The sequence below is a fragment of the Schistocerca gregaria genome, chromosome 4 (genome assembly GCF_023897955.1).
Source record: "Schistocerca gregaria isolate iqSchGreg1 chromosome 4, iqSchGreg1.2, whole genome shotgun sequence".
In the NCBI taxonomy this organism is placed as follows: Eukaryota; Metazoa; Arthropoda; class Insecta; order Orthoptera; family Acrididae; genus Schistocerca; species Schistocerca gregaria.
In genome coordinates, this window is record NC_064923.1 from 308292405 (window position 1) to 308319023 (window position 26619).

The window sequence follows — 26619 nt, forward strand, 5'->3', positions numbered from 1 at the left end:
GTCGGCCGAAGACGGACAAGCTCAAAAAATCAGTACGCCACTACGTGCTGCTACGAAACATTGAGTGTGAAAAACTGATACGTTTAGTAAAAGAAACAATGTGATAATCAGTATGTAGTTAGAAACTATGGACTGAAAACGCAGGTTCATGGGAAACCAGAAGTAGGCAAAAATCTTTAATAGAATTTAGTGTCTAAATTATAACACCATAAAAATAATTTGTTGAAGTGGGAATTAGGGCGTATGGTAAGTTTCTGTAGTGTATATTTCTTGTGGTAACTGGAGATTTGCTGTCAACTTTATTTTTATTATTTTTATTATTTTTATTATTTTTATTATTATTATTACTGTTTACTGGGGTTTTATATCAGTAGGGTGGTGATTTTGTTACACGAAGTGGTTTGAAAATCTGGTGTATGTTTTTTTGTTTTGGTTTTGGGGCGCAAAACTGCTATGGTCATTAGCGCCCGGTCTGTGACTTAGGAAACGGTAAAAAACGAAAATGGAAACCAGCAGCAATGGGAACGAAACTCAAAAAATTGGAGAAACTAAAAGCAGAAGGAAAGCTTAAAAATCTACTACAGAAAGGGGTTGGTTGTCCCCAAAAAGAGCTTCTGAGGACTGACGTCATCTCACTGGCACTAATAAAATCGAGAACGCGATCGGCCGAGCGCGTGTCATCTGCTAAAATCGACAATATATCAGGGGACAGCTGTAGACGGGCGCGTAACGGAGTAAAATAGGGGCACTCAATTAAAAGGTGTCTTACCGTCCACAGCTGAGACCAGTGGGGACAGAGTGGGGGAAGATCGGCGCTTAAAAAATGTCTATGGCTAAAAGACAGTGCCCTATCCGGAGTCTAGTTAAAATTACCTCCTCCCGACGACGCGTTCGGGAGGAAGAGGTCCAAGCACAGGGAAGAGCTTTCTCGTCCCGCAGTTTATTATGGGAAGTGTCGACCAATGTGCGTGCCATAAAAGAACAACACGACGACATAAAACACTCCGTAGATCGACGAAGGGAATCGATCGAATAGCTGGCCGAAGAAGAGAGACTGCAGCCTTGGCCGCTATATCGGCCGCCTCATTTCCACAGTTACCAACGTGTCCTGGGAGACAGAGGAACGCCGCCCCCCCCCCCCCAAGTGGAGCAAGTGCAGGCAGTCCTGAATCCGGTGGACCAGAGGGTGGACGGGGTAGAGAGCTTGGAGACTGAGGAGAGAGCTGAGGTAATGTTAACAGATAACATATTGTATCCGCTGATGGCGGCGGATGTATTGGACAGCCTGGAGAACAGCGTGAAGCTCCGCAGTATAAACCGAACACTGGTCGGGAAGCCGAAATCGATTTGGGGTGTCGCCAACAATACAGGCACTTCCTACACCTAAAGAGCCATCAGCGTAAACAAATGTGGCTTCCTTCATTTGTGCCCGGAGCAGTGCATGCCCGACGATAAATAAGTGAAGGGGTGCCATCCTTGGGGAAATTGACAAAGGTCACGGAGCAGGCAGATCCGGGGACGGGGCCAAGACGGTGCTGTACCGTAGGAAGAAAATGGAGCAGTTGACGGAAGCGGACTCCCGGTGGTAGTAGGGATGAAGGACAGCCTGCGTACCCTACATCCAAAGAGGCTTCGAAAAAAATGTCATGGGCCGGATTAGCAGGCATGGAAGACAGATGGCTAGCATAACGACTCAGAAGGGCTGCTCGCCGATTGGACAGCGGACGTTCAGCCGTCACAGCATAAAGGCTTTCCACAGGGCTGGTGTAAAAAGCTCCGGACACCAAACGTAATCCACGGTGGTGGATAGAGTCGAGACGCTAAAGAATAGACGGTCGAGCGGAGGAGTAAACTATGCTTCCATAGTCCAATTTCGAGCGCACTAAGGCGCGATAGAAGCGGAGATGGACCATTCGGTCCGCTCCCCAGGAGGTACCATTCAGGACACGGAGGGTGTTGAGGGATCACAAACAGCGAGCCGAAAGCTAGGAAACGTGGTAGGACCAGCAAAGTTTTCTGTCAAACTTAAATTCCAAGAATTTAGCGACGTCCGAAAACGGAAGGTTGACAGGTCCTAGATATAAGGAGGGTGGAAGAAACTCCGTACGCCGCAAAGAATTAACACAAACGGTCGTACTGGGAGAAAAGCGGAAGCCTGTTTCGAGGCTCCAAGATTGGAGGCGATCGAGACAGCCTTGAAGACGTCGTTCAAGAAGGCTGGTCCGTTGAAAGCTGTAGTAGATCGTAAAATCGTCCACAAACAGGGAGCCTGAGACATCAGTAAGGAGACAGTCCATAATTGGATTTATGGCAATGGCAAACAGTACAACACTTAGCACGGAGCCCTGGCGGCACCCCGTTATCTTGCGAGAAAGAACGGGAGAGAGTAGTGTTCACCCGCACTCTAAATGTGCGCTCTGCCATACATTCGCTAAGAAATAGTGGCAGCCGACCTCGAAAGCCCCAACAGAACACTGTGCGGAGGATGCCTGTCCTCCAACAGGTTTCGTATGCTCTCTCCATATCAAAAAATATTGCTACTTTTTGGCGTTTCCGGAGAAAATTGTTCATGATATAAATGGAGAGAGCAACAAGATGGTTAACTGCAGAACGATGCTTTCGGAAACCGCATTGGCCAGGTGTTAAATGACTGCTGGCCTCCAGCCACCAAGCTAAACGGCAATTCACCACGTGCTCCAAAACCTTACATATTCTAGTCGTGAGAGAAATGGGGCGATAGCTAGAGGGGAGATGTTTGTCCTTTCCAGGTTTCGGAACAGGAACGACGATAGCTTCCCGCCATCGTCTGTGAAAAGTACTGTAAGAAGGTAAGGCAGACTATGGGTTGATAAATGCAGCAACATTTGTATGTGGATACCATCCGGTCCTGGGGCCGAGGAGCGAGAAGCAGAGAGTGCATGTTGGAGTTCCCGCATGGAGAAAACAGTATTGTAGCATTCGCGATTTTGAGAGGAGAAAGCTAGAGGTTGCACTTACGCTGCACGTTTCTTCGGGAGAAACACCGGGGGGGGGGGGGGGGAGGGGGGGGGGGTAATTTGAAGAGCTCAAAATCTCAGCAAAGTGTTGACCCAATGAGTTAGAAATTGCGACGGGGTCCATTAACGTATCATGCGCGACAATGAGCCCAGAGACCGGGAAGAAACTAGGCGCGCCAGATAACCGTCGAATCAGACTCCAAACTTCCGAGGAGGGAATGAAGGCGTTAAATGAGCTAGTAAAAAATTTCCAGCTTGCTTTCTTGCTATCGCGGATGACGCGACGGCATCGCGCACGGGACTGCTTGTAGCGGATACAGTTGGTCAAAGTAGGATGGTGGCGGAAAACGCGAAGAGCACGTCGCCGCTCACGTATTGCGTCACGGCACGCCTCGTTCCACCAAGAAAGTTGGGGGCACCGAGGCAATTCGGAGGTGCGAGGTATTGAACGTTCCACAACTGTAAGAATAACGTCTGTAATATGAGTGACCTCATCGTCGACGCTAGGAAAATGACGATCGTCGAGTGCCGCTAGAGACGAAGAAAGTGTCCAATCGGCTTGGGCAAACTTCAAGCGTCTCGGGCGCATATATAGCAGTTGTGGCTGCAATCTAAGGACACGTGGAAAGTGGTCACTCGAGTGTGTATTAGCAAGGGCGAACCATTCGAAGCGCCGAGCTAGCGGAACAGTACTGACCGAAAGGTCCAAATGAGAGAAATTCGTCGTGGAGGCAGACAAAAATGTAGGGTACCCAGTGTTGAGGCAAACTAGATCCGCTTGGTGGAAGACGACTAGCAGTAGTGATCCACGTGGACATGGATGTGGAGATCCCCAAAGCAGGTGGTGGGTACTGAAGTCCCAACCAGCTAATAGGGGGGTGGAAGCTGACCAAGAAGATGACTGAGATCAGCTCATGCCATTGATGTGGACGATGGAATGTATACAATACAAAGACAGACTTCTTAGAAGGAAGTGTTTAAGGGGATTGGGTGATAATGGAGAGTATTATGGAGAAGAATCATGAGTCCTCCATGTGCTGGAGTGCCTTCAACAGAGGGGAGATCAAATCGGACTGACTGAAAATGGGGGAAGAAAAAGCGGTCGTGGGGACGCAGCTTTGTTTCCTGAAGACAGAAGATGACCGGCGAGTAGGAACGTAAGAGGATCGTCAATTCATCCTGATTGGCTCGAATGCCGCAGATATTCCAATGGATAATGGACATAGGGTGGACAGAAAATGGAAGTATCTGACCAAGGTTGCCGTCAACGACTGCTCAGAGCTGGAAGCGTGGAATGGCACTCAGCCCAAGGCAAAAGATCCTGATCCATACGTTGTTCAGGAGCAGCTCCTGCCACCAGCGATCGCCCATTTGATCGGCCACCAGCAGTGCGCCTCGGCGACACAGAAGACTGCCGAAGGCAGCTACCGCCAGGTGGTGCTGTAGATGAGGCACGCCGTGGTGGAGAAGGAGAACTGGGTTTCTTATTAGCCTTCTTGGAACCATGATGTTTAGATGAAAGAGGAACCGATTGTTGTGAAGTTGGGGTACATAAAAGTTCTTCACGAGTATGCTCTTTTTTGGAAGTCCAGGTGTCTGACTTTTGGGATCGAGATTTAGCAAAACCCGATGAAGGGTGAGCCTTAGAGTGAGCAGGCGAAAGTTGGGAGGTTGAACGGGCGATCTTTGCGCTGGCCAATCTGACGACTGTGTCACTGAAAGTGAAATCACAAGTCTGCGTGGCCGCCTCCTTTGTTGGCCGAGGAGAGGCAAGGACAGTTCTGTACTTTCCTGTCTGAAGCACAGTGGGCTTTCGACTGGCGAATAATTTTGCTTCACTGATTTCCTGATGAGCTTTTCATCTTTAAAAATGGGGTAATCTCGAGAGGAAGCAGCGACGTCACCCATACAGTTGATGCAACATGGGGATGGAGGTGGACAACCACCCTCATGGGCATCCTTGCCACACGTAACACATTTGGCCAGGTTGGAACAGGACTCGCTGGTGTGATTGAACCGCTGACACCGATAGCAACGCGTAGGGTTTGGGACATTGGGGCGAACGGAAATTCTCATAGCCCGCTTTTATTTTCGATGGGAGTTGAACTATCAAATGTCAAGAAGACAGTACGGGTTGGAACGATGTTCGTGTCAGCCCTTTTTCATGACTATGAACAGCCGTTATGCCCTGGTCTGACAGGTAGTGTTGAATTTCCTCGTCAGACAATCCGTCGAGGGAGCGTGTATAAACGACCCCACACGATGAATTTAAAGTGCGATGTGCTTCCACCTGGACAGGGAAGGTGTGGAGCAGTGAAGTACACAGTAATTTCTGTGTCTGAAAGGCACTAAATGTTTCTAAGAAGAAGGTGCCATTTCGTAATCTGGAACAAGACTTTACAGGACCTGCAATTGCGTCGACACCTTTCTGAATAATGAAAGGGTTGACCGTGGAGAAGTCATGACCATCATCAGACCGAGAAACCACAAGGAACTGTATCAACGATGGAGGAACTGTCTGTGGCTGAGACTCAGTGAACTTACGCTTGCGAGCAGTCAAAGTGAAAGATGAGGAAACCATTGCGGAAGAATCCCGCATGATTACCAGCATCTCTGATGGCGCGCTCCTCCCTTGTGGGGGCCCTCTCTGAGGGCACTCTCGCCTTAGGTGATTGTTCACACCTCAGGTCACACCTCCCGACAAACGGAAGGAGGGACCAATCGGCAATTTCGGAAGGTATCAGCTCGGGTAAGCACCCCTCCCTGGGCCTGGCCGTTACCACGGTGTATGTACGTGTCCTACATGTCTACCTGGGGTGGGGAATTACCTGTTACTCCGTCACCTGCTACGCACGAAAATGCGTGGGTCGGCCTTCAGACACGCACAAGGGGGGGAGGGAAACAGAGAAAGGGGGGGAGGGAAACAGAGAAAGGGGGGGAGGGAAACAGAGAAAGGGGGGGAGGGAAACAGAGAAAGGGGGGGAGGGAAACAGAGAAAGGGGGGGGGGAAACAGAGAAAGGAGGGGGGGGAAACAGAGAAAGGAGGGGGGGGAAACAGAGAAAGGAGGGGGGGGAAACAGAGAAAGGAGGGGGGGGAAACAGAGAAAGGAGGGGGGGGAAACAGAGAAAGGGGGAGGGGGGGAAAACAGAGAAAGGAGGGGGGGGAAAACAGAGAAAGGAGGGGGGGGAAAACAGAGAAAGGAGGGGGGGGAAACAGAGAAAGGAGGGGGGGGAACAGAGAAAGGAGGGGGGGGAAACAGAGAAAGGAGGGGGGGGAAACAGAGAAAGGAGGGGGGGGAAACAGAGAAAGGAGGGGGGGGAAACAGAGAAAGGAGGGGGGGAAAACAGAGAAAGGAGGGGGGGGAAACAGAGAAAGGAGGGGGGGGAAACAGAGAAAGGAGGGGGGGAAACAGAGAAAGGAGGGGGGGAAACAGAGAAAGGAGGGGGGGGAAACAGAGAAAGGAGGGGGGGAAACAGAGAAAGGAGGGGGGGGGAAACAGAGAAAGGAGGGGGGGGAAAACAGAGAAAGGAGGGGGGGGGAAACAGAGAAAGGAGGGGGGGGAAACAGAGAAAGGAGGGGGGGGAAACAGAGAAAGGAGGGGGGGGAAACAGAGAAAGGAGGGGGGGAAACAGAGAAAGGAGGGGGGGGAAACAGAGAAAGGAGGGGGGGGAAACAGAGAAAGGAGGGGGGGGAAACAGAGAAAGGAGGGGGGGAAACAGAGAAAGGAGGGGGGGGAAACAGAGAAAGGAGGGGGGGAAACAGAGAAAGGAGGGGGGGGAAACAGAGAAAGGAGGGGGGGAAACAGAGAAAGGAGGGGGGGGAAACAGAGAAAGGAGGGGGGGGAAACAGAGAAAGGAGGGGGGGGAAACAGAGAAAGGGGGGGGAAACAGAGAAAGGGGGGGGAAACAGAGAAAGGGGGGGGAAACAGAGAAAGGGGGGGGGAAACAGAGAAAGGGGGGGGGAAACAGAAAGGGGGGAACAGAGAAAAGGGGGGGGGAAACAGAGAAAGGGGGGGGAAACAGAGAAAGGGGGGGGAAACAGAGAAAGGGGGGGGAAACAGAGAAAGGGGGGGGGAACAGAGAAAGGGGGGGGAAACAGAGAAAGGGGGGGGAAACAGAGAAAGGGGGGGGGAAACAGAGAAAGGGGGGGGGAAACAGAGAAAGGGGGGGGGAAACAGAGAAAGGGGGGGGGAAACAGAGAAAGGGGGGGGGAAACAGAGAAAGGGGGGGGGAAACAGAGAAAGGGGGGGGAAACAGAGAAAGGGGGGGGAAACAGAGAAAGGGAGAGGGGGGGAAACAGAGAAAGGGGGGGGGAAACAGAGAAAGGGGGGGGAAACAGAGAAAGGGGGGGAAACAGAGAAAGGGGGGGAAACAGAGAAAGGGGGGGAAACAGAGAAAGGGGGGGGGAAACAGAGAAAGGGGGGGGAAACAGAGAAGGGGGGGGGAAACAGAGAAAGGGGGGGGGAAACAGAGAAAGGGGGGGAAACAGAGAAAGGGGGGGGAAACAGAGAAAGGGGGGGGGAAACAGAGAAAGGGGGGGGGGAAACAGAGAAAGGGGGGGGGAAACAGAGAAAGGGGGGGGAAACAGAGAAAGGGGGGGGAAACAGAGAAAGGGGGGGAAACAGAGAAAGGGGGGGAAACAGAGAAAGGGGGGGAAACAGAGAAAGGGGGGGAAACAGAGAAAGGGGGGGAAACAGAGAAAGGGGGGAAACAGAGAAAGGGGGGGAAACAGAGAAAGGGGGGGAAACAGAGAAAGGGGGGAAACAGAGAAAGGGGGGGAAACAGAGAAAGGGGGGGAAACAGAGAAAGGGGGGGAAACAGAGAAAGGGGGGGGAAACAGAGAAAGGGGGGGAAACAGAGAAAGGGGGGGAAACAGAGAAAGGGGGGGAAACAGAGAAAGGGGGGGAAACAGAGAAAGGGGGGGAAACAGAGAAAGGGGGGGAAACAGAGAAAGGGGGGGAAACAGAGAAAGGGGGGGAAACAGAGAAAGGGGGGGAAACAGAGAAAGGGGGGGAAACAGAGAAAGGGGGGGAAACAGAGAAAGGGGGGGAAACAGAGAAAGGGGGGGGAAACAGAGAAAGGGGGGGAAACAGAGAAAGGGGGGGAAACAGAGAAAGGGGGGGAAACAGAGAAAGGGGGGGAAACAGAGAAAGGGGGGGAAACAGAGAAAGGGGGGGAAACAGAGAAAGGGGGGAAACAGAGAAAGGGGGGGAAACAGAGAAAGGGGGGGAAACAGAGAAAGGGGGGGAAACAGAGAAAGGGGGGAAACAGAGAAAGGGGGGGAAACAGAGAAAGGGGGGAAACAGAGAAAGGGGGGGAAACAGAGAAAGGGGGGGAAACAGAGAAAGGGGGGGAAACAGAGAAAGGGGGGGAAACAGAGAAAGGGGGGGAAACAGAGAAAGGGGGGGAAACAGAGAAAGGGGGGGAAACAGAGAAAGGGGGGGGAAACAGAGAAAGGGGGGGAAACAGAGAAAGGGGGGGAAACAGAGAAAGGGGGGGAACAGAGAAAGGGGGGGAAACAGAGAAAGGGGGGGGAAACAGAGAAAGGGGGGGGAAACAGAGAAAGGGGGGGAAACAGAGAAAGGGGGGGGAAACAGAGAAAGGGGGGGGAAACAGAGAAAGGGGGGGAAACAGAGAAAGGGGGGGAAACAGAGAAAGGGGGGGAAACAGAGAAAGGGGGGGAAACAGAGAAAGGGGGGGAAACAGAGAAAGGGGGGGAAACAGAGAAAGGGGGGGAAACAGAGAAAGGGGGGGAAACAGAGAAAGGGGGGGAAACAGAGAAAGGGGGGGAAACAGAGAAAGGGGGGGAAACAGAGAAAGGGGGGGAAACAGAGAAAGGGGGGGGAAACAGAGAAAGGGGGGGAAACAGAGAAAGGGGGGAAACAGAGAAAGGGGGGGAAACAGAGAAAGGGGGGGAAACAGAGAAAGGGGGGGAAACAGAGAAAGGGGGGGAAACAGAGAAAGGGGGGGAAACAGAGAAAGGGGGGAAACAGAGAAAGGGGGGAAACAGAGAAAGGGGGGGGAAACAGAGAAAGGGGGGGGAAACAGAGAAAGGGGGGGGAAACAGAGAAAGGGGGGGGGAAACAGAGAAAGGGGGGGGGAAACAGAGAAAGGGGGGGGAAACAGAGAAAGGGGGGGGAAACAGAGAAAGGGGGGGGGAAACAGAGAAAGGGGGGGGAAACAGAGAAAGGGGGGGGGAAACAGAGAAAGGGGGGGGAAACAGAGAAAGGGGGGGGGAAACAGAGAAAGGGGGGGGGAAACAGAGAAAGGGGGGGGGAAACAGAGAAAGGGGGGGGGGAAACAGAGAAAGGGGGGGGGAAACAGAGAAAGGGGGGGGAAACAGAGAAAGGGGGGGGAAACAGAGAAAGGGGGGGGGAAACAGAGAAAGGGGGGGGGAAACAGAGAAAGGGGGGGGAAACAGAGAAAGGGGGGGGAAACAGAGAAAGGGGGGGGAAACAGAGAAAGGGGGGGAAACAGAGAAAGGGGGGGAAACAGAGAAAGGGGGGGAAACAGAGAAAGGGGGGGAAACAGAGAAAGGGGGGGAAACAGAGAAAGGGGGGGGAACAGAGAAAGGGGGGGAAACAGAGAAAGGGGGGAAACAGAGAAAGGGGGGGAAACAGAGAAAGGGGGGGAAACAGAGAAAGGGGGGAAACAGAGAAAGGGGGGGAAACAGAGAAAGGGGGGGAAACAGAGAAAGGGGGGGAAACAGAGAAAGGGGGGGAAACAGAGAAAGGGGGGGGAAACAGAGAAAGGGGGGGAAACAGAGAAAGGGGGGGGAAACAGAGAAAGGGGGGGAAACAGAGAAAGGGGGGGAAACAGAGAAAGGGGGGGGAAACAGAGAAAGGGGGGGGAAACAGAGAAAGGGGGGGAAACAGAGAAAGGGGGGGAAACAGAGAAAGGGGGGGAAACAGAGAAAGGGGGGGAAACAGAGAAAGGGGGGGAAACAGAGAAAGGGGGGAAACAGAGAAAGGGGGGAAACAGAGAAAGGGGGAAACAGAGAAAGGGGGGAAACAGAGAAAGGGGGGAAACAGAGAAAGGGGGGAAACAGAGAAAGGGGGGAAACAGAGAAAGGGGGGAAACAGAGAAAGGGGGGAAACAGAGAAAGGGGGGAAACAGAGAAAGGGGGGAAACAGAGAAAGGGGGGAAACAGAGAAAGGGGGGAAACAGAGAAAGGGGGGTTGTTGTTGTTTGGATGTTTAAGGGGGACTAAACAGCTAAGGTCATCAGTCCCCCATTCCAAAAACCGGCGAAACAAAATTTATGGAACAGGTAAAACCCCAAGGGGGGAGGAGACGCCCCTCCCCCAGTCATTGAAAGAACACCAATGTGGCAGTGAACACTAGAGACAAGAAGAGTACAGACGAACACTGGACAGAAAGAAACGGAAGAAAAGAAGAGGGTTGGAGACAGGTTGACTGACCATGGGAACAAAAATTGGGAAAGAGTCAACCATCTGAATACACACATTAAAATCTGCGACCAATGAGACACTCGAGGACAAGATACACAGAAAGGGAAAGGGACAGGTCCCCCTAAATGGAACCATAAAAACGACTACCACGGATAAAATTTAAAACGTCGTCAGCCATGGAGGCATCGTCGCATAAAACCAAAGGCAACGTGCCTGGGAGATTAAAAGTCTGCCAGAGGATGTGCAGGCATTGACACTCCAACAAAATATGGGCGACCGTCAACCGGGACCCACACCTACAAAGGAGGGGGGGGGGGGGTCCTCCTGACGCAAAAGATGTTCGTGCGTCAGGTAGGTATGGCCGATGCGGAACCGACACAGGATGACAGAGTCTCTGCGAGAAGACCGCAGGGAGGACTGCCACACATCGGTCGTCTCTTTAACAGCCCGCAGTTTATTCGGAGAAGTCAGGCTACGCCACTCGTCACGCCACATCTGAAGCACCTTACGGCGCAACGCCAGCTGCAAATCACGAGCCGGGAGGCCGATCGCGAAAGTGGGGGCGTCGACCGCCCCTTTGGCCAGCCTGTCGACATGTTCATTCCCCGGGATGCCAACGTGACCTGGCGTCCAAACAAAGACCACCGAACGACCAGAGCGGGTAATGGCAAAAACAGACTCCTGAATAAAGGATACCAGAGGAGAAGAGGTATAGCAGCGGTCGATAGCCTGGAGGCTGCTCAGGGAGTCACTGCAGATGACTATGGACGTACCTGAGCAGGAACGCATATGCTCAAGAGCGCGCAATATGGCCACCAGCTCTGCAGTAAAAATACTGTAGCCAGCCAGCAAGGAGCGCTGTTCAACATGGGCAGTGTGAGCAAAAGCGTAGGCAGGACGACCATCCACCAGGGAACCATCAGTGTAGACAGGCTCACAGCCTGAAAATGAGGCGACGAGCGCAAGAAAACGGTGACGGAGGGACACATGCGGAACCGAGTCCTTGGGTTCCCGTGCCAAGTCCAGGTGGACGGACGGACGGGTCATACACCAGGGAGGCGTGGGTGCACAGACCCGGAAGGGGCGGCAGAAGAGGGAACGACCCCAGTTCAGACAGCAGGGACTGGACGCGGACAGCAATGGAAAGCCCAGACCTAGGACGCCGGTCGGGCGGAGGGAGAACCCTGGCAGGGAAAAGCAGGCGATGAATGGGATGGCCCGGTGAGCAATGCACGTGGACAGCATAGTCGGCGAGCAGTCGGTGGCGGCGAATCCGCAGCGGGGGAACCCCGGCCTCCACCAGCAGACTATCCACGGGGCTCGTACGGAAAGCGCCAGTTGCAAGCCGAACCCCACAGTGGTGTATGGGGTCCAACAACGTCAACACTGAGGGTGATGCAGACCCATAGGCCAGGCTCCCATAATCAAGCCTGGACTGCACAATGGCTCTGTACAATCGCAACAGCGTGCTGCGATCTGCCCCCAAGACGCATGGCTCAGGCAGCGGAGGGCGTTGAGGTGCTGCCAGCACTTTTGCTTCAGCTGAGTAATATGAGGAACCCATGTGAGCCGGGCATCAAAGACGAGTCCTAAGAAGCTGCTAGTGTCCACCACTTCAAGTAGGTGACCATCGAGGTAAAGTTAGGGATGAGGGTGGACCGTCCAACGCCTGCCGAAGTGCGTAACTCGAGTCTTGGCCGCAGAGAACTGAAATCCGATGAGTAAGAGCCCATGATGCCGCCTTGCGAATGGCTGCTTGCAGCCTGCGTTCGGCGACTCCTGTAGTCATTGAGCTGAATGAGATGCAGAAGTCGAACACGCGATCTAGTGTGACACCGACGACCCCACGGCTGCAGCCAGACCATTAATGGCCACTAGAAATAAGGAAACGCTCAACACCGAGCCCTGCGGGACCCCATTTTCCTGTATATAAGATGAACTAGAGGCTGGCACCGACTTGCACCCGGAAAGAGCGGCGCAATAAAAAGTTTTGAAGAAAAGCTGGGAGCTGACCACGAAGACCCCACTCACGCAACGTAGCAAGGATGTGATGCCTCCATGTTGTGTCATATGCCTTCCGCAGATCAAAAAATACAGCAACGAGATGCTGACGGCGGGAAAAGGCCGTACGGATAGCAGATTCCAGCCGCACCAAATTGTCCGCAGCAGACCGGCCCTGACGGAAGCCACCCTGGGATGGAGCGAGGAGACCGCGCGACTCAAGGACCCAACACAAACGCCGCCCCACCATACATTCGAGCAATTTGCACAAAACGTTGGTTAGTGTAATGGGACGATAGCCGTCCACCGCCAGAGGGTCCGCACCGGGCTTCAAGATGGGAACGATAACAACCTCTCGCCATAGCGACGGGAACACGCCCTCGCTCCAAATGCGGTTAAAGATGGTGAGGATGTGTCTCTGGCAGTCCCTGGAGAGATGCTTCAGCATCTGCGCGTGGATGCAGTCCGGTCCTGGCGCTGTATCAGGGCAATTGGCGAGGGCAGCGAGGAATTCCCTCTCGCTGAAAGGAGCATTGTATTTTTCAGAACGACGTGTGTGGAACGATAACGGCGTCCGCTCGGCGCGCTCCTATAGAGAGCGAAAGGCAGGAGGGTAAGTTGCAGTCGCAGAGCTCGTAGCAAAGTGCGTGGCAAGGTGGTCAGCAATGGTGGCAGCGTCTGTGCAGACAGCGCCGTCCAGGGAGATTCCAGGGACACCCATAGGGGTCTGGTATCCCTAAATCCACCGGATGCGGGACCACACGAGCGACGGGGAGACACGGGAGCCCAAGGATGAAATGTACCTCTCCCAGCATTCCTGCTTACACCGTGCAATAAGACGACGGGCCAAGGCACGGAGCTTTTTAAAGGCGATGAGGGTCTCCAGAGACGGGTGCCGCTTATGACGCTGGAGAGCCCGCCTACGGTCGCGAATAGCCTCAGCAATCTCCGGCGACCACCAGGGGACAGACTTCCTCCGAGGGAGTCCTGAAGAGCGAGGGATGGCAGTCTCGGCCGCAGAAATAATTGACGAGGTCAAGACACGGACCACCTCGTTAATGTCACCCTGTGGGAGAGAAGCAATGGTGGCAGCGGACGTAAAAGCCAGCCAGTCAGCCCTGTTGAGAGCCCAGCGGGGCAGGCTCCCAGAAGAATGACACTGGGGCAGTGACAAATAGATGGGAAAATGGTCACTACCACACAGATCAGGATGCACTCTCCAGTGATGGGATGGGACTAGTCCGGGGCTGCAAAGAGAGAGATCGATGGCCGAGAACGAGCCATGGGCCACACTGAAATGCGTGGGAGCACCGGTGTTCAAGAGGCTAAGGTCGAGCTGAGCCAACACATGCTCCACAGCGCGACCGCGGTCATCGGAGACAGTCCCACCCCATAGAGGGTTGTGGGCATTGAAATCACCCAGAAGCAGCAATGGCGGCGGAAGTTGAGCCAGCAGCGCAGCCAAGACATGTCGGGGGAGTTGCCCATACGGAGGAACGTAAACAGAGCAAACAGTAATAGCAAGCGAGAGCTGAATCCTGACAGCGACTGCCTCTAAAGGCGTCAGAAGGGGTACTGGTGAGCTACAGACAGTGTGGTGAACAAAGAGGCAAACTCCACCTGAAGCTCGTTGACAGTCAGTGCGGTTCTTATAGTATCCCTGATAACCGCGAAGGGCAGGGGTCCACATTGCTGGAAACCAAGTTTCCTGAAGAGCAATGCGCAGAACAGGGGAAACACTCAGAAGCATCCGGAGCTCAGGCAGGTGGCGGAAATAACCGCCGCAATTCCACTGGAGAATGGAAGCAGGAAGGGACTGGGAGGGCGTGAAGGCGACTAAGAGGCAGACGGCGCCGCAGAGTCAACGGCCGCCACTGAGCAAGAGTCAGCTGTGTCCATAGGAGAGGTCCCCAAGGGTTCCGTGAGGGCGAGATCCGCGGCAGAGGCGAGGATCTCCACCGCATCCCCAGAGCCAGAGCTATTGACAGCAGGCGGTACTGAAACTGCCAGAGTGTCCTCCTTGGACACGTTCCGTTCCTTCTTCTCGCGTCTGTCCTTTGACTTAGAGGGCTGGGAGAGTTTCTCTGAAGGAGCGTCGGAGGCTGACGACGACGCAGAAGCCCTACGACCAGCAGGTGGATGAACCTTCAGCCACTGGCTGACATCCGGCGGGGTAGCAGAAGAAACGAAAGAAGGGAGGGCCCCGAGGGACCCCTTCCGCGAGAGAGGAGCCGGAAGAGACGACGCCGGCGGAGACGACGCCGGCAGAGAAGGGGGAGGGGGGATCGAGCCCCCCTGGTTTTGGAGCAGATGTCACTCCCGAAGCATGTGCTGGGGGAGTGACAGAAGGGGGTTTGTCCCCAACTGCTAAGTGGGCAACAGAGGAAGGCTTGCCCCCAGACACGAGGGGGGCAGACAGAGATATACGGCCCCGAGGGCCAACTGAAGGCGGCACAGAGGAGGCGATAACTGCCGCCCGCGAGGGCGACGATAACGTAGCTGCAGCATAAGAAGTTTGAAGAGGGACAGGATGCAACCTTTAAAATTTCAGTTTTGCCTCGTGATAAGTAAGCCGGTCTAGGGTTTTAAATTCCATAATCTTCCGCTCCTTATGAAGAATGGGGCAGTCCGGCGAGCATGGAGAGTGGTGTTCCCCACAGTTGACACAGATAGGTGGAGGTGCACATGGAGAATCGGAATGAGAGGGGCGTCCGCAATCCCGACATGTGGCGCTGGATGGGCAACGAGAGGACATATGCCCAAACTTCCAGCACTGGAAGCACCGCATCGGGGGAGGGACGTATGGCTTGATGTCACAACGGTAAACCATTACCTTGACCTTCTCAGGCAATACAGCACCCTCGAAGGCCAAGATAAAGGCACCGGTCGCCACCCTGTTGGTCTTGGGTCCTCTGTGCACACTACGGACAAAATGCACACCAAGTCGTTCCAAGTCAGCTCTCAGCTCGTCATCGGACTGTAACAAGAGGTCGCAATGGTAAATAATCCCCTGGACCATATTTAAGCTACTGTGGGGAGTGACGGTAACAGGGACATCTCCCAGCTTATCACACAAGAGCAACGCCCGTGACTGGGCTGGGGAGGACGTCTTGAGGAGGATGGACCCATTCCTCATTTTAGACAAACCCGCCACTTCCCCAAACTTATCCTCCAGGTGTTCCACAAAAAACATAATCTTTGTCGAAAGAAAGGAGTCACCATCAGTCCTGCTGCAGACAAGATATTGTGGTACATAAGGCTCCTGCTTGGCACTAGATCTGCGTCCCTCCCATGGCGCAGCCAACGAGGGGAACGACTGAGGATCATATTGTGCATCATCGAATTCAATTCTGCCTCGCTTAGAGACGCTGGTGGCAGTGTGACCACCAGCTTGGTGAGATTTATTGCGCTTCATTGCGCCACATCCGCCCAGATGCCACCTACTCCGAACGAGGGCTCTCCCCAAGGGCGCCACCCAGCCAAAGCAACGGGTACCTGGCCGATATCCCATTGCCTGGAGTCCCCGTGCCCCAGACAAGATGGGCACATACTCCTTGGCATGCATGGGGAGGAAACAGCTCTGGCATCTGTAGTGCGATCCCTGCGTGGTCAGGGGGCTACCACCAAGAGGGTACATGACGACCCCACCACAACGGACTGGCTACCGTGCTGGATTTTAGGTGTTGAAAGGGTCCACAGTTGTCGTGGGCGCTAAGAAGGGGATTTCGCACAAGACGAGGAGGCAACCCAGAAGACAGTCCCCAAATGGCACGCACTAACAACGGAAATTTTGAAAATGGCAGGTGAAACCCAAGTGGGGACCATGACATAAGGCCGAAACTTTGGAGACTCCTTTTAGTCGCCTCTTACGACAGGCAGGAATACCGCGGGCCTATTCTTACCCCCGAACCCGCAGGGGGAAGAAAGGGGGGGGAAAATGAGACCTCTCGTCTTTCCTTTCCATTTCTCCAACACGGCAGTGGAGAAAAGGGTAAAGAGAAGAGGTAAGGGAAAGATAAGGACAAAGGAAGAATTAAGACATACAAGCAGAGAAGGTGAAGAATGTGTTACATTTACGAGCATCGATCTCTTTACGTAGGCACAATCCATACTCCCGGAGGGGGGAGGGGGGGGGGAAGGAAAGAGGCAGAGATTCGAGGTGGGGCGGAGGGGCGAAGATGGGGAATAGGGAAGGATGCGGAAAAGGAAGGTATGCAGTCTGGAAAGGAAGGAGGGCCGCATTACTTCCGCGTCCCGTGCTCACTACGCACGTATACACAAAAGAGTTGTGGACCCCTGGGGGATGTGGTTATGTGTTTCCACCTTGCAGTGCTTAGCTGTTACAGTATGTTGCGTTATGCTTGTCTTTCACTCGTATGTTGAAGGATAGTCACTGAAGGTTACTATTGACGTATGTCTCCATTTGCAGTCTTGCCTTTAAAGGCCATCACAATTCATTTAGAGTATGTAAAACCGAAAAAAGATTTTCTCTTAACTAAAGCTGATTTCCAGTACTTTAAGTGTGGTTCGAACTACATTAAAAAGTCGAACAATCATTACTATATACTTTTGGCTGAAGTGAAGCTAGAAATTACACTCCGATATTTGACATCAGGAGGTTACATCTTTGCAATATTTAGGCCTATATCACGGTCTGGAAAGTACCATTTCAAAGTTTGTGTGTGGTATGAAGGACACTATTTATGATGTAATTATCACTTCTTTTAATCTTAACATTTTCGCTCTTGCACCCCATACACTACGACATATGAAACTCACTCTGTACCGAATTTTTGGAGCTATCCTTCGTGTTAGTCTACTCGAAGACACAAATATTTATTTCCCTGCACATAATGGGAAATAATACTGCCACCGATACCTTCTTACTTTTTTCCTCAAATTCACTGCTCAAGTCTTTGAAGAGTATATAAGATTCCAGTACCACACTGATTATGTGAATATATGCCAGTATTTCATTAATTTTCACCATTATTAGAATAAAATGAGCTTCTTTGAAACTAAAAATTTATCTTTTACTGATTAAACAATCCTTGCTTAATGACACACGAATTTATCCACGACTCATATAATAGAAATATCATCTATTTTCACCACTTAAGGTCACCATTATAATATCATAATCTCATTGGCAGAACCTTTGTACACCATAGTAGCACATCCTACCACTTTCGCAAAATAAAACATGTTCGGAACATCGCGTTTTGGAGAGATCTTTAATCCGGTGGATGATTTTTGCTACTGATGACGGCCGAAATGGAGAGTACATGAAATGTAGACCGTCAGTATCAAGGAAAGCGTCTCTGAAGAAGAGAAATTTGTTAACATCGAGTATTTCTATAGAGTGCAGCTTTTCTTTTCGTCACCAGTCTTCTGATTGGTTTGATGCGGCTCGCCCAGGAAATCCTCTTGTGCCAACCTCCATCTCAGAGAGCACTAGAAATGTACGTCCTCAATTATTTGCTGGATGTATTCCAATCCATGTCTTCCTCTACAGTTTCTTGCCCTCTACAGCTCCCGCTAGTACCATGCAAGTCATTCCTTCATGTAGTCACATATGGAAGTGGAATATTGACGATAAACAGTTTAGACAAAAAGAGAATGGAAGCATTTGAAATGTAGTGGTGCAGAAGAATGCTGAAGATTAAATCATGTAACTAAAGAAGAGGTATTTAATAGAATCGGGGAGCAAACAACTCTGTGGCAGAACTTAAGTAGAAGAAGGGATCATTTGGTAGGACACGTTCCGAGACTCCAAGTTTCAAATGGTTTTGAGCACTATGGGACTTAACATCTGAGGTAATCAGTCCCCTAGAACTTAGAACTACTTAAACTTAACAAACCTAAGGTCATCACACACATCCATGCCCGAGGCTGGATTCGAGCCTATGACCGTAGCGGTCGCGCTGTTCCAGACTGAAGCGCCTAGAACCGCTCGGCCACCTTGGCCGGCTAGACCCCAAGGACTCAGCAATTTAGTGCAGGGGAGAAGTGGGGGGGGGGGGGGGGGAGGTTTGAAGTCTTAGAGGGAGGCAAGGAAATGAATACAGTAAGCAGATTCAGAAGGATGTAGGTTGCAGTAGTTACTCGGATGTGGATACACTCTCACAGGGGAGAGTTGCATGGAGAGCCGCATCAAACCAGTTTTCGGACTGAAGACCACAACAAAACATCACCGAAACTGATTTTCGTACGAACGCGTAAATATGAAATCAACAATGCAGCATTTTAGCTTCATACGTAGTAGCCCTTCTGGCGCTTATCGGTGGTGGGAGAAAGAAAGTGGCATCACAGAGGTAAAGCGTTAAAGCGTTTTAAACTTCTATGGCATGGCGTTTCCGCCTTCACCTCATACAATCTTAACACTTATCTGATAATTCCAGTAACTGAAGACAGAGAGTACAGCACTCACCACTTTCTTTTCGAGACAGAGAGAGATCTTTTACATGCATTCGGCAACCTTTTAATAGCAAACGCCTCATGGCAGTCCTCGTCTCCAGGCACAGAGACGTTAGGGTATCCACACCACTCAGGAGGTTTAGCTCTAACCTACTTCATACATGGAACAGATACTCTGCATGAGCCTCTTCATGATTTTGCCATACCACACAGCTTCATTTGTTCGCCTCTGGCACTTCAATTGTTTGTGCAAGTCGTCTATTACCCTAGATGGAAAGCAGAAAATCGAACAGACTGAGCAGCTGAGTGTGTTTGTGGTGGGCACAGTATACTATTCACACTTCGTTTTAACATTTCATTAGGTGATTGGTACTTGTCGGAGCCCCCAAACGCATGTTTGATACACTTAAGTGCCATATTTCAATGTATCTGTTCTTTCCACTTCTTGTCCGATCAGTTGAATGTATGCAAGGATTTCATTGCGTAGATCCGTGGGAGTCCAGTAGTCTGCCATTGTGAGAACACTTAACTGTAGGAAACACCTAGCAGGTAGAAATGAAGTTTGTTTGCCTTTGACCAACCTTTTGTATAGGTTAGCACTACACTAGAAGTTTCTCTGGCCACTTCCGTAGGTACGGGGAACGATTTTGGTTAGAGAGCGAATGCTCGTGAAAGTGTTCGGGACGACGCGAAACGGATGAGACATACTGACGGTCAGTGTCCCTTTTCGGTGAGAAGTTAATGTGTTTTATATAAGTTTATGAAGCTAGTCGAAGTAAATGATTCCTTTCATCGTACATTATTTATTAATGTATGTTAAAAATTCGCGAAAATTAGTGCGTTAAAATCCAAGGACGGTGCAGGCTATGTTCAGTTAAACTATTAAACACGTGGAGCCGTATTGATTTTATTGGGATTCAGTTAATTTTGTTTAGCATCCATTTCGTGAGAGCATCTATATATAGCGTATGATTTGCGTGATTTTATTACAATTTTGCGCAATTAGTCTCACTTCATAACATACTTATTGCACGCTTTTGTTTGTGAGGACACATGGTCCTGATTTTTGTTTAAATTTTATGGGTTTAACTGCGAAGGACACACACAAACACACACGCACAAACACACACACACACACACACACACAAACACACACACACACACACACACACAAACACACACACACACAAACACACACACACAAACACACACACACACAAACACACACACACACAAACACACACACACACAAACACACAAACACACACACACAAACACAAACACACAAACACACACACACAAACACACAAACACACACACACACAAACACACACACACACACACAAACACACACACACACACACAAACACACACACACACACACACACACACACACACACACACACACACACACACACACACAAACACACACACAAACACACACACAAACACACACACAAACACACACACAAACACACACACACAAACACACACACACAAACACACACACACAAACACACACACACACACAAACACACACACACAAACACACACACACAAACACACACACACAAACACACACACACACACAAACACACACACACACACAAACACACACACACACACAAACACACACACACACACAAACACACACACACACAAACACACACACACACACAAACACACGAACACACACACAAACACACGAACACACACACGAACACACGAACACACACACGAACACACGAACACACACACGAACACACGAACACACACACGAACACACGAACACACACACGAACACACGAACACACACACGAACACACGAACACACACACGAACACACGAACACACACACGAACACACGAACACACACACGAACACACGAACACACACACGAACACACGAACACACACACACACGAACACACACACACACGAACACACACACACACGAACACACACACACACGAACACACACACACACGAACACACACACACACGAACACACACACACACGAACACACACACACACGAACACACACACACACGAACACACACACACACGAACACACACACACACGAACACACACACACACGAACACACACACACACGAACACACACACACACGAACACACACACACACGAACACACACACACACGAACACACACACACACGAACACACACACACACGAACACACACACACACGAACACACACACACACGAACACACACACACACGAACACACACACACACGAACACACACACACACGAACACACACACACACGAACACACACACACACGAACACACACACACACGAACACACACACACACGAACACACACACACACACACGAACACACACACACACACACGAACACACCCTAATTCCTGTCAATTCTGGGAAGGAAGGCCGCGACCCACCAATGTTCGACAGGGTTCAGATCTTTTAATTGGAAGACCACCATGTGTTCCCAGAAACACTCAAACACACTCCTAGCCTTGCGATATGTTCCCAGCAGATGGCATCATCTGCTTAAAAGAAGCCGTTTACCTCAATGTCAGCGTGTCTTCGAGAAATAAAGATACTTTCTGTTTGCGCTCAGTAATCTCGGATCAGAATTCGTTTAGAATATTATATTAACGTACCAGACAGTATCGAGTAAGTGATCATTTCATCACATTAATACAATGACTCATAGCGATGAGTGGACCTCACATTCCTCGTACCCCACGTGATAGAATAATTTTGTGTACGATTTGTAACACAATGTAATTCACGGACGTACTTCCCAATTCACTTAGCTTGTCAAATTAAGTATTCCAGTGTAGCTTTCTACTGTTATATTAAGTTACTTGTTGGTAATACTTTGTCGTACCATTTACTGCTTCAAAAGAATGAATTTATATACTAGAACCATCCGAATCTTTAATGAACGACTCCAATATACTCTTGCTAGTCTCATTCCGTATTTTTGTCATGTGTTCCGTGAACTGAAGTTCACTTACTTTTAATTTTTTGCTCATCCGTGGAAGAATAGATGCTGTCCTCATTGAGGCATGTTTTGACGGAGAAACCAGCTTCATGCAGGTATTTCGTCAGAACGGCCACTGGATTTTCCGTATGTACGTAAGGTGACTCGAACTGACGGTAATCCTGGAACAAAGCAAACTTATTCTCTTCTACCTGACCAGCAGAAACACACAGTTCACTATTTCAAGCTGGGAGTGTCAGACTTTTTCTTTGGTGTGTTTGATTGCATTAGACAGCCGTTAAGTTCTATGGTTCTGCAGTCCGTTAGAACAAAGTATTAAAAATCATCGTGACTTCTGCACCCACTAAAACATAAATTGCAGCTTACCATCATGTAGGCACTCCAGCGAGAGGACTTTGCCAGTGTTTCGATAGTCATATAGATGGGACTGCCGGTCACGATGATCAGAACTGTTTCACCTCCGGGAGAGAGAAGCTTACCGATGTTCTGAAGGGCGAGTCTGCAACGAAGAGTTTCATATCTGAATGACCATGTTTTTTTAAATAATTGAATTTTCCAGAGCTAATAAAATAACAAAAACAATCCAAGAATATTTATGTTAAATAATTTCATAGATGTGAACGTGGGAGGCTATTCTGTGCGAGGAGCAGGAACCAAGTTCCTCAAGCTCAAGAGCCCGTTTCTGACCTCAGTTATTAAAAAATCGATACTGAAAATCTGTACCAACGTTTTGAAGAAACTACTAAAGGTTACACTATTGGCCATTAAAATTGCTACACCAAGAAGAAATGCAGATGATAAACGGGTATTCATTGGACAAATGTATTATACTAGAACTGACATGTGATTACATTTTCACGTAATTGGGGTGCATAGAGCCTGAGAAATCAGTACCCAGAACAACCACCTCTGGCCGTAATAATGTCCTTGATACGCCTGGGCATTGCGTCAAACAAAGCTTCAACACGATACCACACTTCATCAAGAGTAGTGACTGGCTTATTGGGACGAGCCAGTTGCTCGGCCACCATTGACCAGACGTTTTCAATTGGTGAGAGATCTGGAGAATAAGCTGCCCAGGGCAGCAGTCGAACATTTCCTGTATTCAGAAAGGCCTGTAGAGGACCAGCAAAATGAGGTGGTGCATTATCCTGCTGAAATTTAGACTTTCGCAGGTATCGAATGAAGGGTAGAGCCACGGGTCGTAACACATCTGAAATGTAACGTCCACTGTTCAAAGTGCCATCTATGCGAACAAGAGGTGACCTAGACGTGTAAACAGTGGCACCCCATACTAACACGAGGGTGATAGGCCAGTATGGCGATGACGAATACACGCTTCCAATGTGCGTTCACAGCGATGTCGCCAAACACGCATGCGACCATCATGATGCTGTGAACAGTGAAGCCTAAAGGATTTATTGGTGGCCAACTCTTCCTAATCCGTTGATGAATTTCTCCATAAGACCAACTGATTATATATTTATATACACAGGGTGAGTCACCTAACGTTACCGCTGGATATATTTGGTAAAACACATCTAATACTCACGAATCGATTCCACAGACCGAACGTGAGGAGAGGGGCTAGTGTAACTGGTTAATACAAACCATAAAAATGCACGGAAGTATGTTTTTTAACACAAACCTACGTTTTTTTAAATGGAACGCGGTTGGTTATGTTAGCACATCTGAACATATAAACAAATACTTAATCAGTGCCGTTTGTTGCATTGTAAAATGTTAATTACATCCGGAGGTATTGTAACCTAAAGCTGACGCTTGAGTACCACTCCTCCGCTGTTCGATCGTGTGTATCTGAGAGCACCGAATTACTTAGGGATCCGAAGGGAACTGTGATGGACCTTAGGTACAGAAGAGACGAACAGCAAATTACGTCTACATGCTAACACCTCTTTATTGGTCTTTTTCACTTACGCACATGTACATTACCATGAGGGGGTGAGGTACTCGTGGTTTCCGTTTTCAATTACGGATTGGAATAGAGTGTGTCCCGACATGTCAGGCCAATAGATGTTCAATGTGGTGGCCATCATTTGCTGCACACAATTGTAATCTCTGGCGTAATGAATGTCTTACACGCCGCAGTACATTTGATGTAATGTCGCCGCAGGCTGCCACAATCCGTAGTTACATATCCTCTGGGGTTGTAGGCACATTACGGTACACATTCTCCTTTAACGTACCCCACAGAGAGAAGTCTAGAGGTGTAAGATCAGGAGAAACACGGTCGTCATCGTAAACATGTCCCTACAGATGCTGCTCGCCGACCGTGGCCCGTGTTTGTTAGAACACGCAACTGAACGTCGGAGGTTTCAAGCGTCAACTTTAGGTTACAATATCTCCGGATGTAATTTACATTTTACAGTGCAACAAACGGCACTCATTACTTATTTGTTTTTATGTTCAGATGTGCTAACAAAACTAACGGGGTTCCATTTAAAAAACGTAGGTTTGTGTTAAAAAACATACTTCCGTGCATTTTTTATGGTTTGTATTAACCAATTATACTAGCCCCTCTCCTCACGTTCGGTCTGGGGAATCGTCAGTATGTTAGGTGATTCACCCTATTATACATAAACTTCTGCGAAATTTCAGTGCAGTAATGTCTTCATTGTAAATAAGTACTATAGTAGTTGTATTACATGTTTATTACCTTATAAATAAACAAACTTTTTATTTTAAATTCAGTGCATTAGTATTTGTCAAATGACTTTCATATAGTGTTGATTAAAATATGACGATCATTCCAATTGGGACCTGTGGAATGGTACATTAGCTTATTTGTTTTAGTTGTAAATATTTGTGATGTATGGTTTTTCTGGCATGTTCCACATCCTGGAGGATCTCCTCACTACCGATCAATTGGAATGAAAGTAAATCTAATCTAATCGATTCATCCGAAAAAAATGACGTTTTGTCATTCGTTCATCCAGGTCCGTCGTTGATTACACCATCGCAGGCGCTCCTGTCTTTGATGCAGCGTCGTGGGTAACCACAGCCATGGTTTTGAAGCTGATAGTCCTTGGTGCTGCAAACGTCGTCTAACTATTCGTGCAGATAGTTGTCTTGCAAACGTCCCCATCTGTTGACTCAGGGATCGAGACGTGACTGCACGATCCGTTACACCCATGCGGACAAGATACCTGTCATCTCGACTGCTAGTGATACGAGGCCATTGGGATCCAGCACGGCGTTTCGTATTACCTTCCTGAAACCACCGATTCCATACTCTGCTAACAGTCATTGGATCTCGACCAAAGCTGGCAGCAGTATCGCGATACAATAAACACCAATCGCGGTAAGCTACAATCCGACCTTTATCAAAGTGGGAAACGTGATGGTACGCATTTCTCCTCCTTACACGAGGCATCACAACAACGTTTCACTAGGCAACGCCGGTCAACTGCTGTTTGTGTATGAGATATCGGTTGGAAACTTTCCTCACGTCAGCACGTTGTAGGTGTCGCCACCGGCGCCAACGTTGTGTGAATGCTCGGAAAAGCCAATCATTTGCATCTGACAGCATCTTCCTGTCGGTTAAATTCCGCGTCTGTAGCACGTCATCTTCGTGGTGTAGCAATTTTAATGGCCAGTGATGTATGTACAGCGTCATTTCTTCTTGTTGGACTAGAAAATCAGTGCCAATCCCGAACTCTCAAAAATTCAGTATGTGTTAAGAAGAGAGATTTTCAGTCTGTGAGAAATACAATAAACAGTATAATATATACCCGCTACACGTTGTCATAAATAGTGTCTGCTACAGTAGAAAGAAGAAGCAAATGAATCAAATTATCCCCACGACCCCGTTGCACCAAATATTCGTTAGACATAATAATGAATGTACTGCGGGCGTTCACAAAGTCACGCAACATTTTTTCTCGGCAAATTTCGATTGATAAATGTGTGACCCCATAGAATATTTCCGCTTCAGGCCTTATAGTTTCCTGAAGTTCCGATAGATGGAAACGCTACACATAGTCTTCCAAAGGGGGGGGGGGGGGGGGCGGCGTCTGTAACAGGGTGCGTTCCTAGTACAAAACCTGTCATTGTGTTTCTTGTCCGGAAATCTAGATCATCGCAGATATTCATCTGCACTTGGTGAATATCTACTGAGACCTGGCAGTGAACAAAAGTAGATGAGCCGTTGGGCGTGGCGTGTCGTGTCGCAGTACGGTCGGGCAAACCTGTCCCATCTCCCGCATGCCGACCGGCCGCTCAGAGCTGCAACTCCCGGAATGCTGGAACGTGCTGAGAACACACATCCGAGGTGATCGATCGATCTGTAACTCTGAAGGTGTTTAATGTCCTCCCTCATGATGCTACCATCAGGGACCTAAAGAAACGACTTAATCGCGTTCGTCGGCACAAAAATGCAAACTGACTACTGCTTCTCCAATGATAACGCAACACCTCATACAATTCTACGCACACGAGAATGAATGGCTATTATATTGAAAAACAGGGTATTGTAGTCAAGAGAAGGGAAATAATTTAGTTTACTGGAATCCCGAATAAAACCAACCTGCTTTCAGAAAAAACCATGTTCCATTACTTACTGAACGCCCCTTCGTAATACGTTTGTAAGACAATGGCCTCAGTTCTCTGCAGAGGCCATTCATGTAGTTACTTGGTGCCACTAATTAGGGACGTAAGCTCAAACGGAAAAAACTGGACATTTTTTTACAAACACATGTGTGTACACCACTTATTTACCTGTAAAACTCTGTATTCGTTTACAATCTTTGCTTGTAGCTCAACTATTCTAAGGACT

General features: G+C 49.7%; 1 protein-coding gene across 2 annotated transcripts in view; it reads right to left on the reverse strand.

The window, feature by feature from the left end:
* Nucleotides 1-26619, reverse strand: part of LOC126267115 (juvenile hormone acid O-methyltransferase-like) — a 94446-nt gene that overhangs the window by 28091 nt on the left and 39736 nt on the right. For both annotated transcript variants that reach the window (XM_049972026.1, XM_049972027.1), the window contains exons 3-4: nt 22191-22323; nt 21838-21985 (exon numbers count right to left, since the gene is read on the reverse strand). In XM_049972026.1, coding sequence (XP_049827983.1) covers nt 21838-21985; nt 22191-22323 — 281 coding nt within the window. The remainder of the gene's footprint in view (nt 1-21837; nt 21986-22190; nt 22324-26619) is intronic.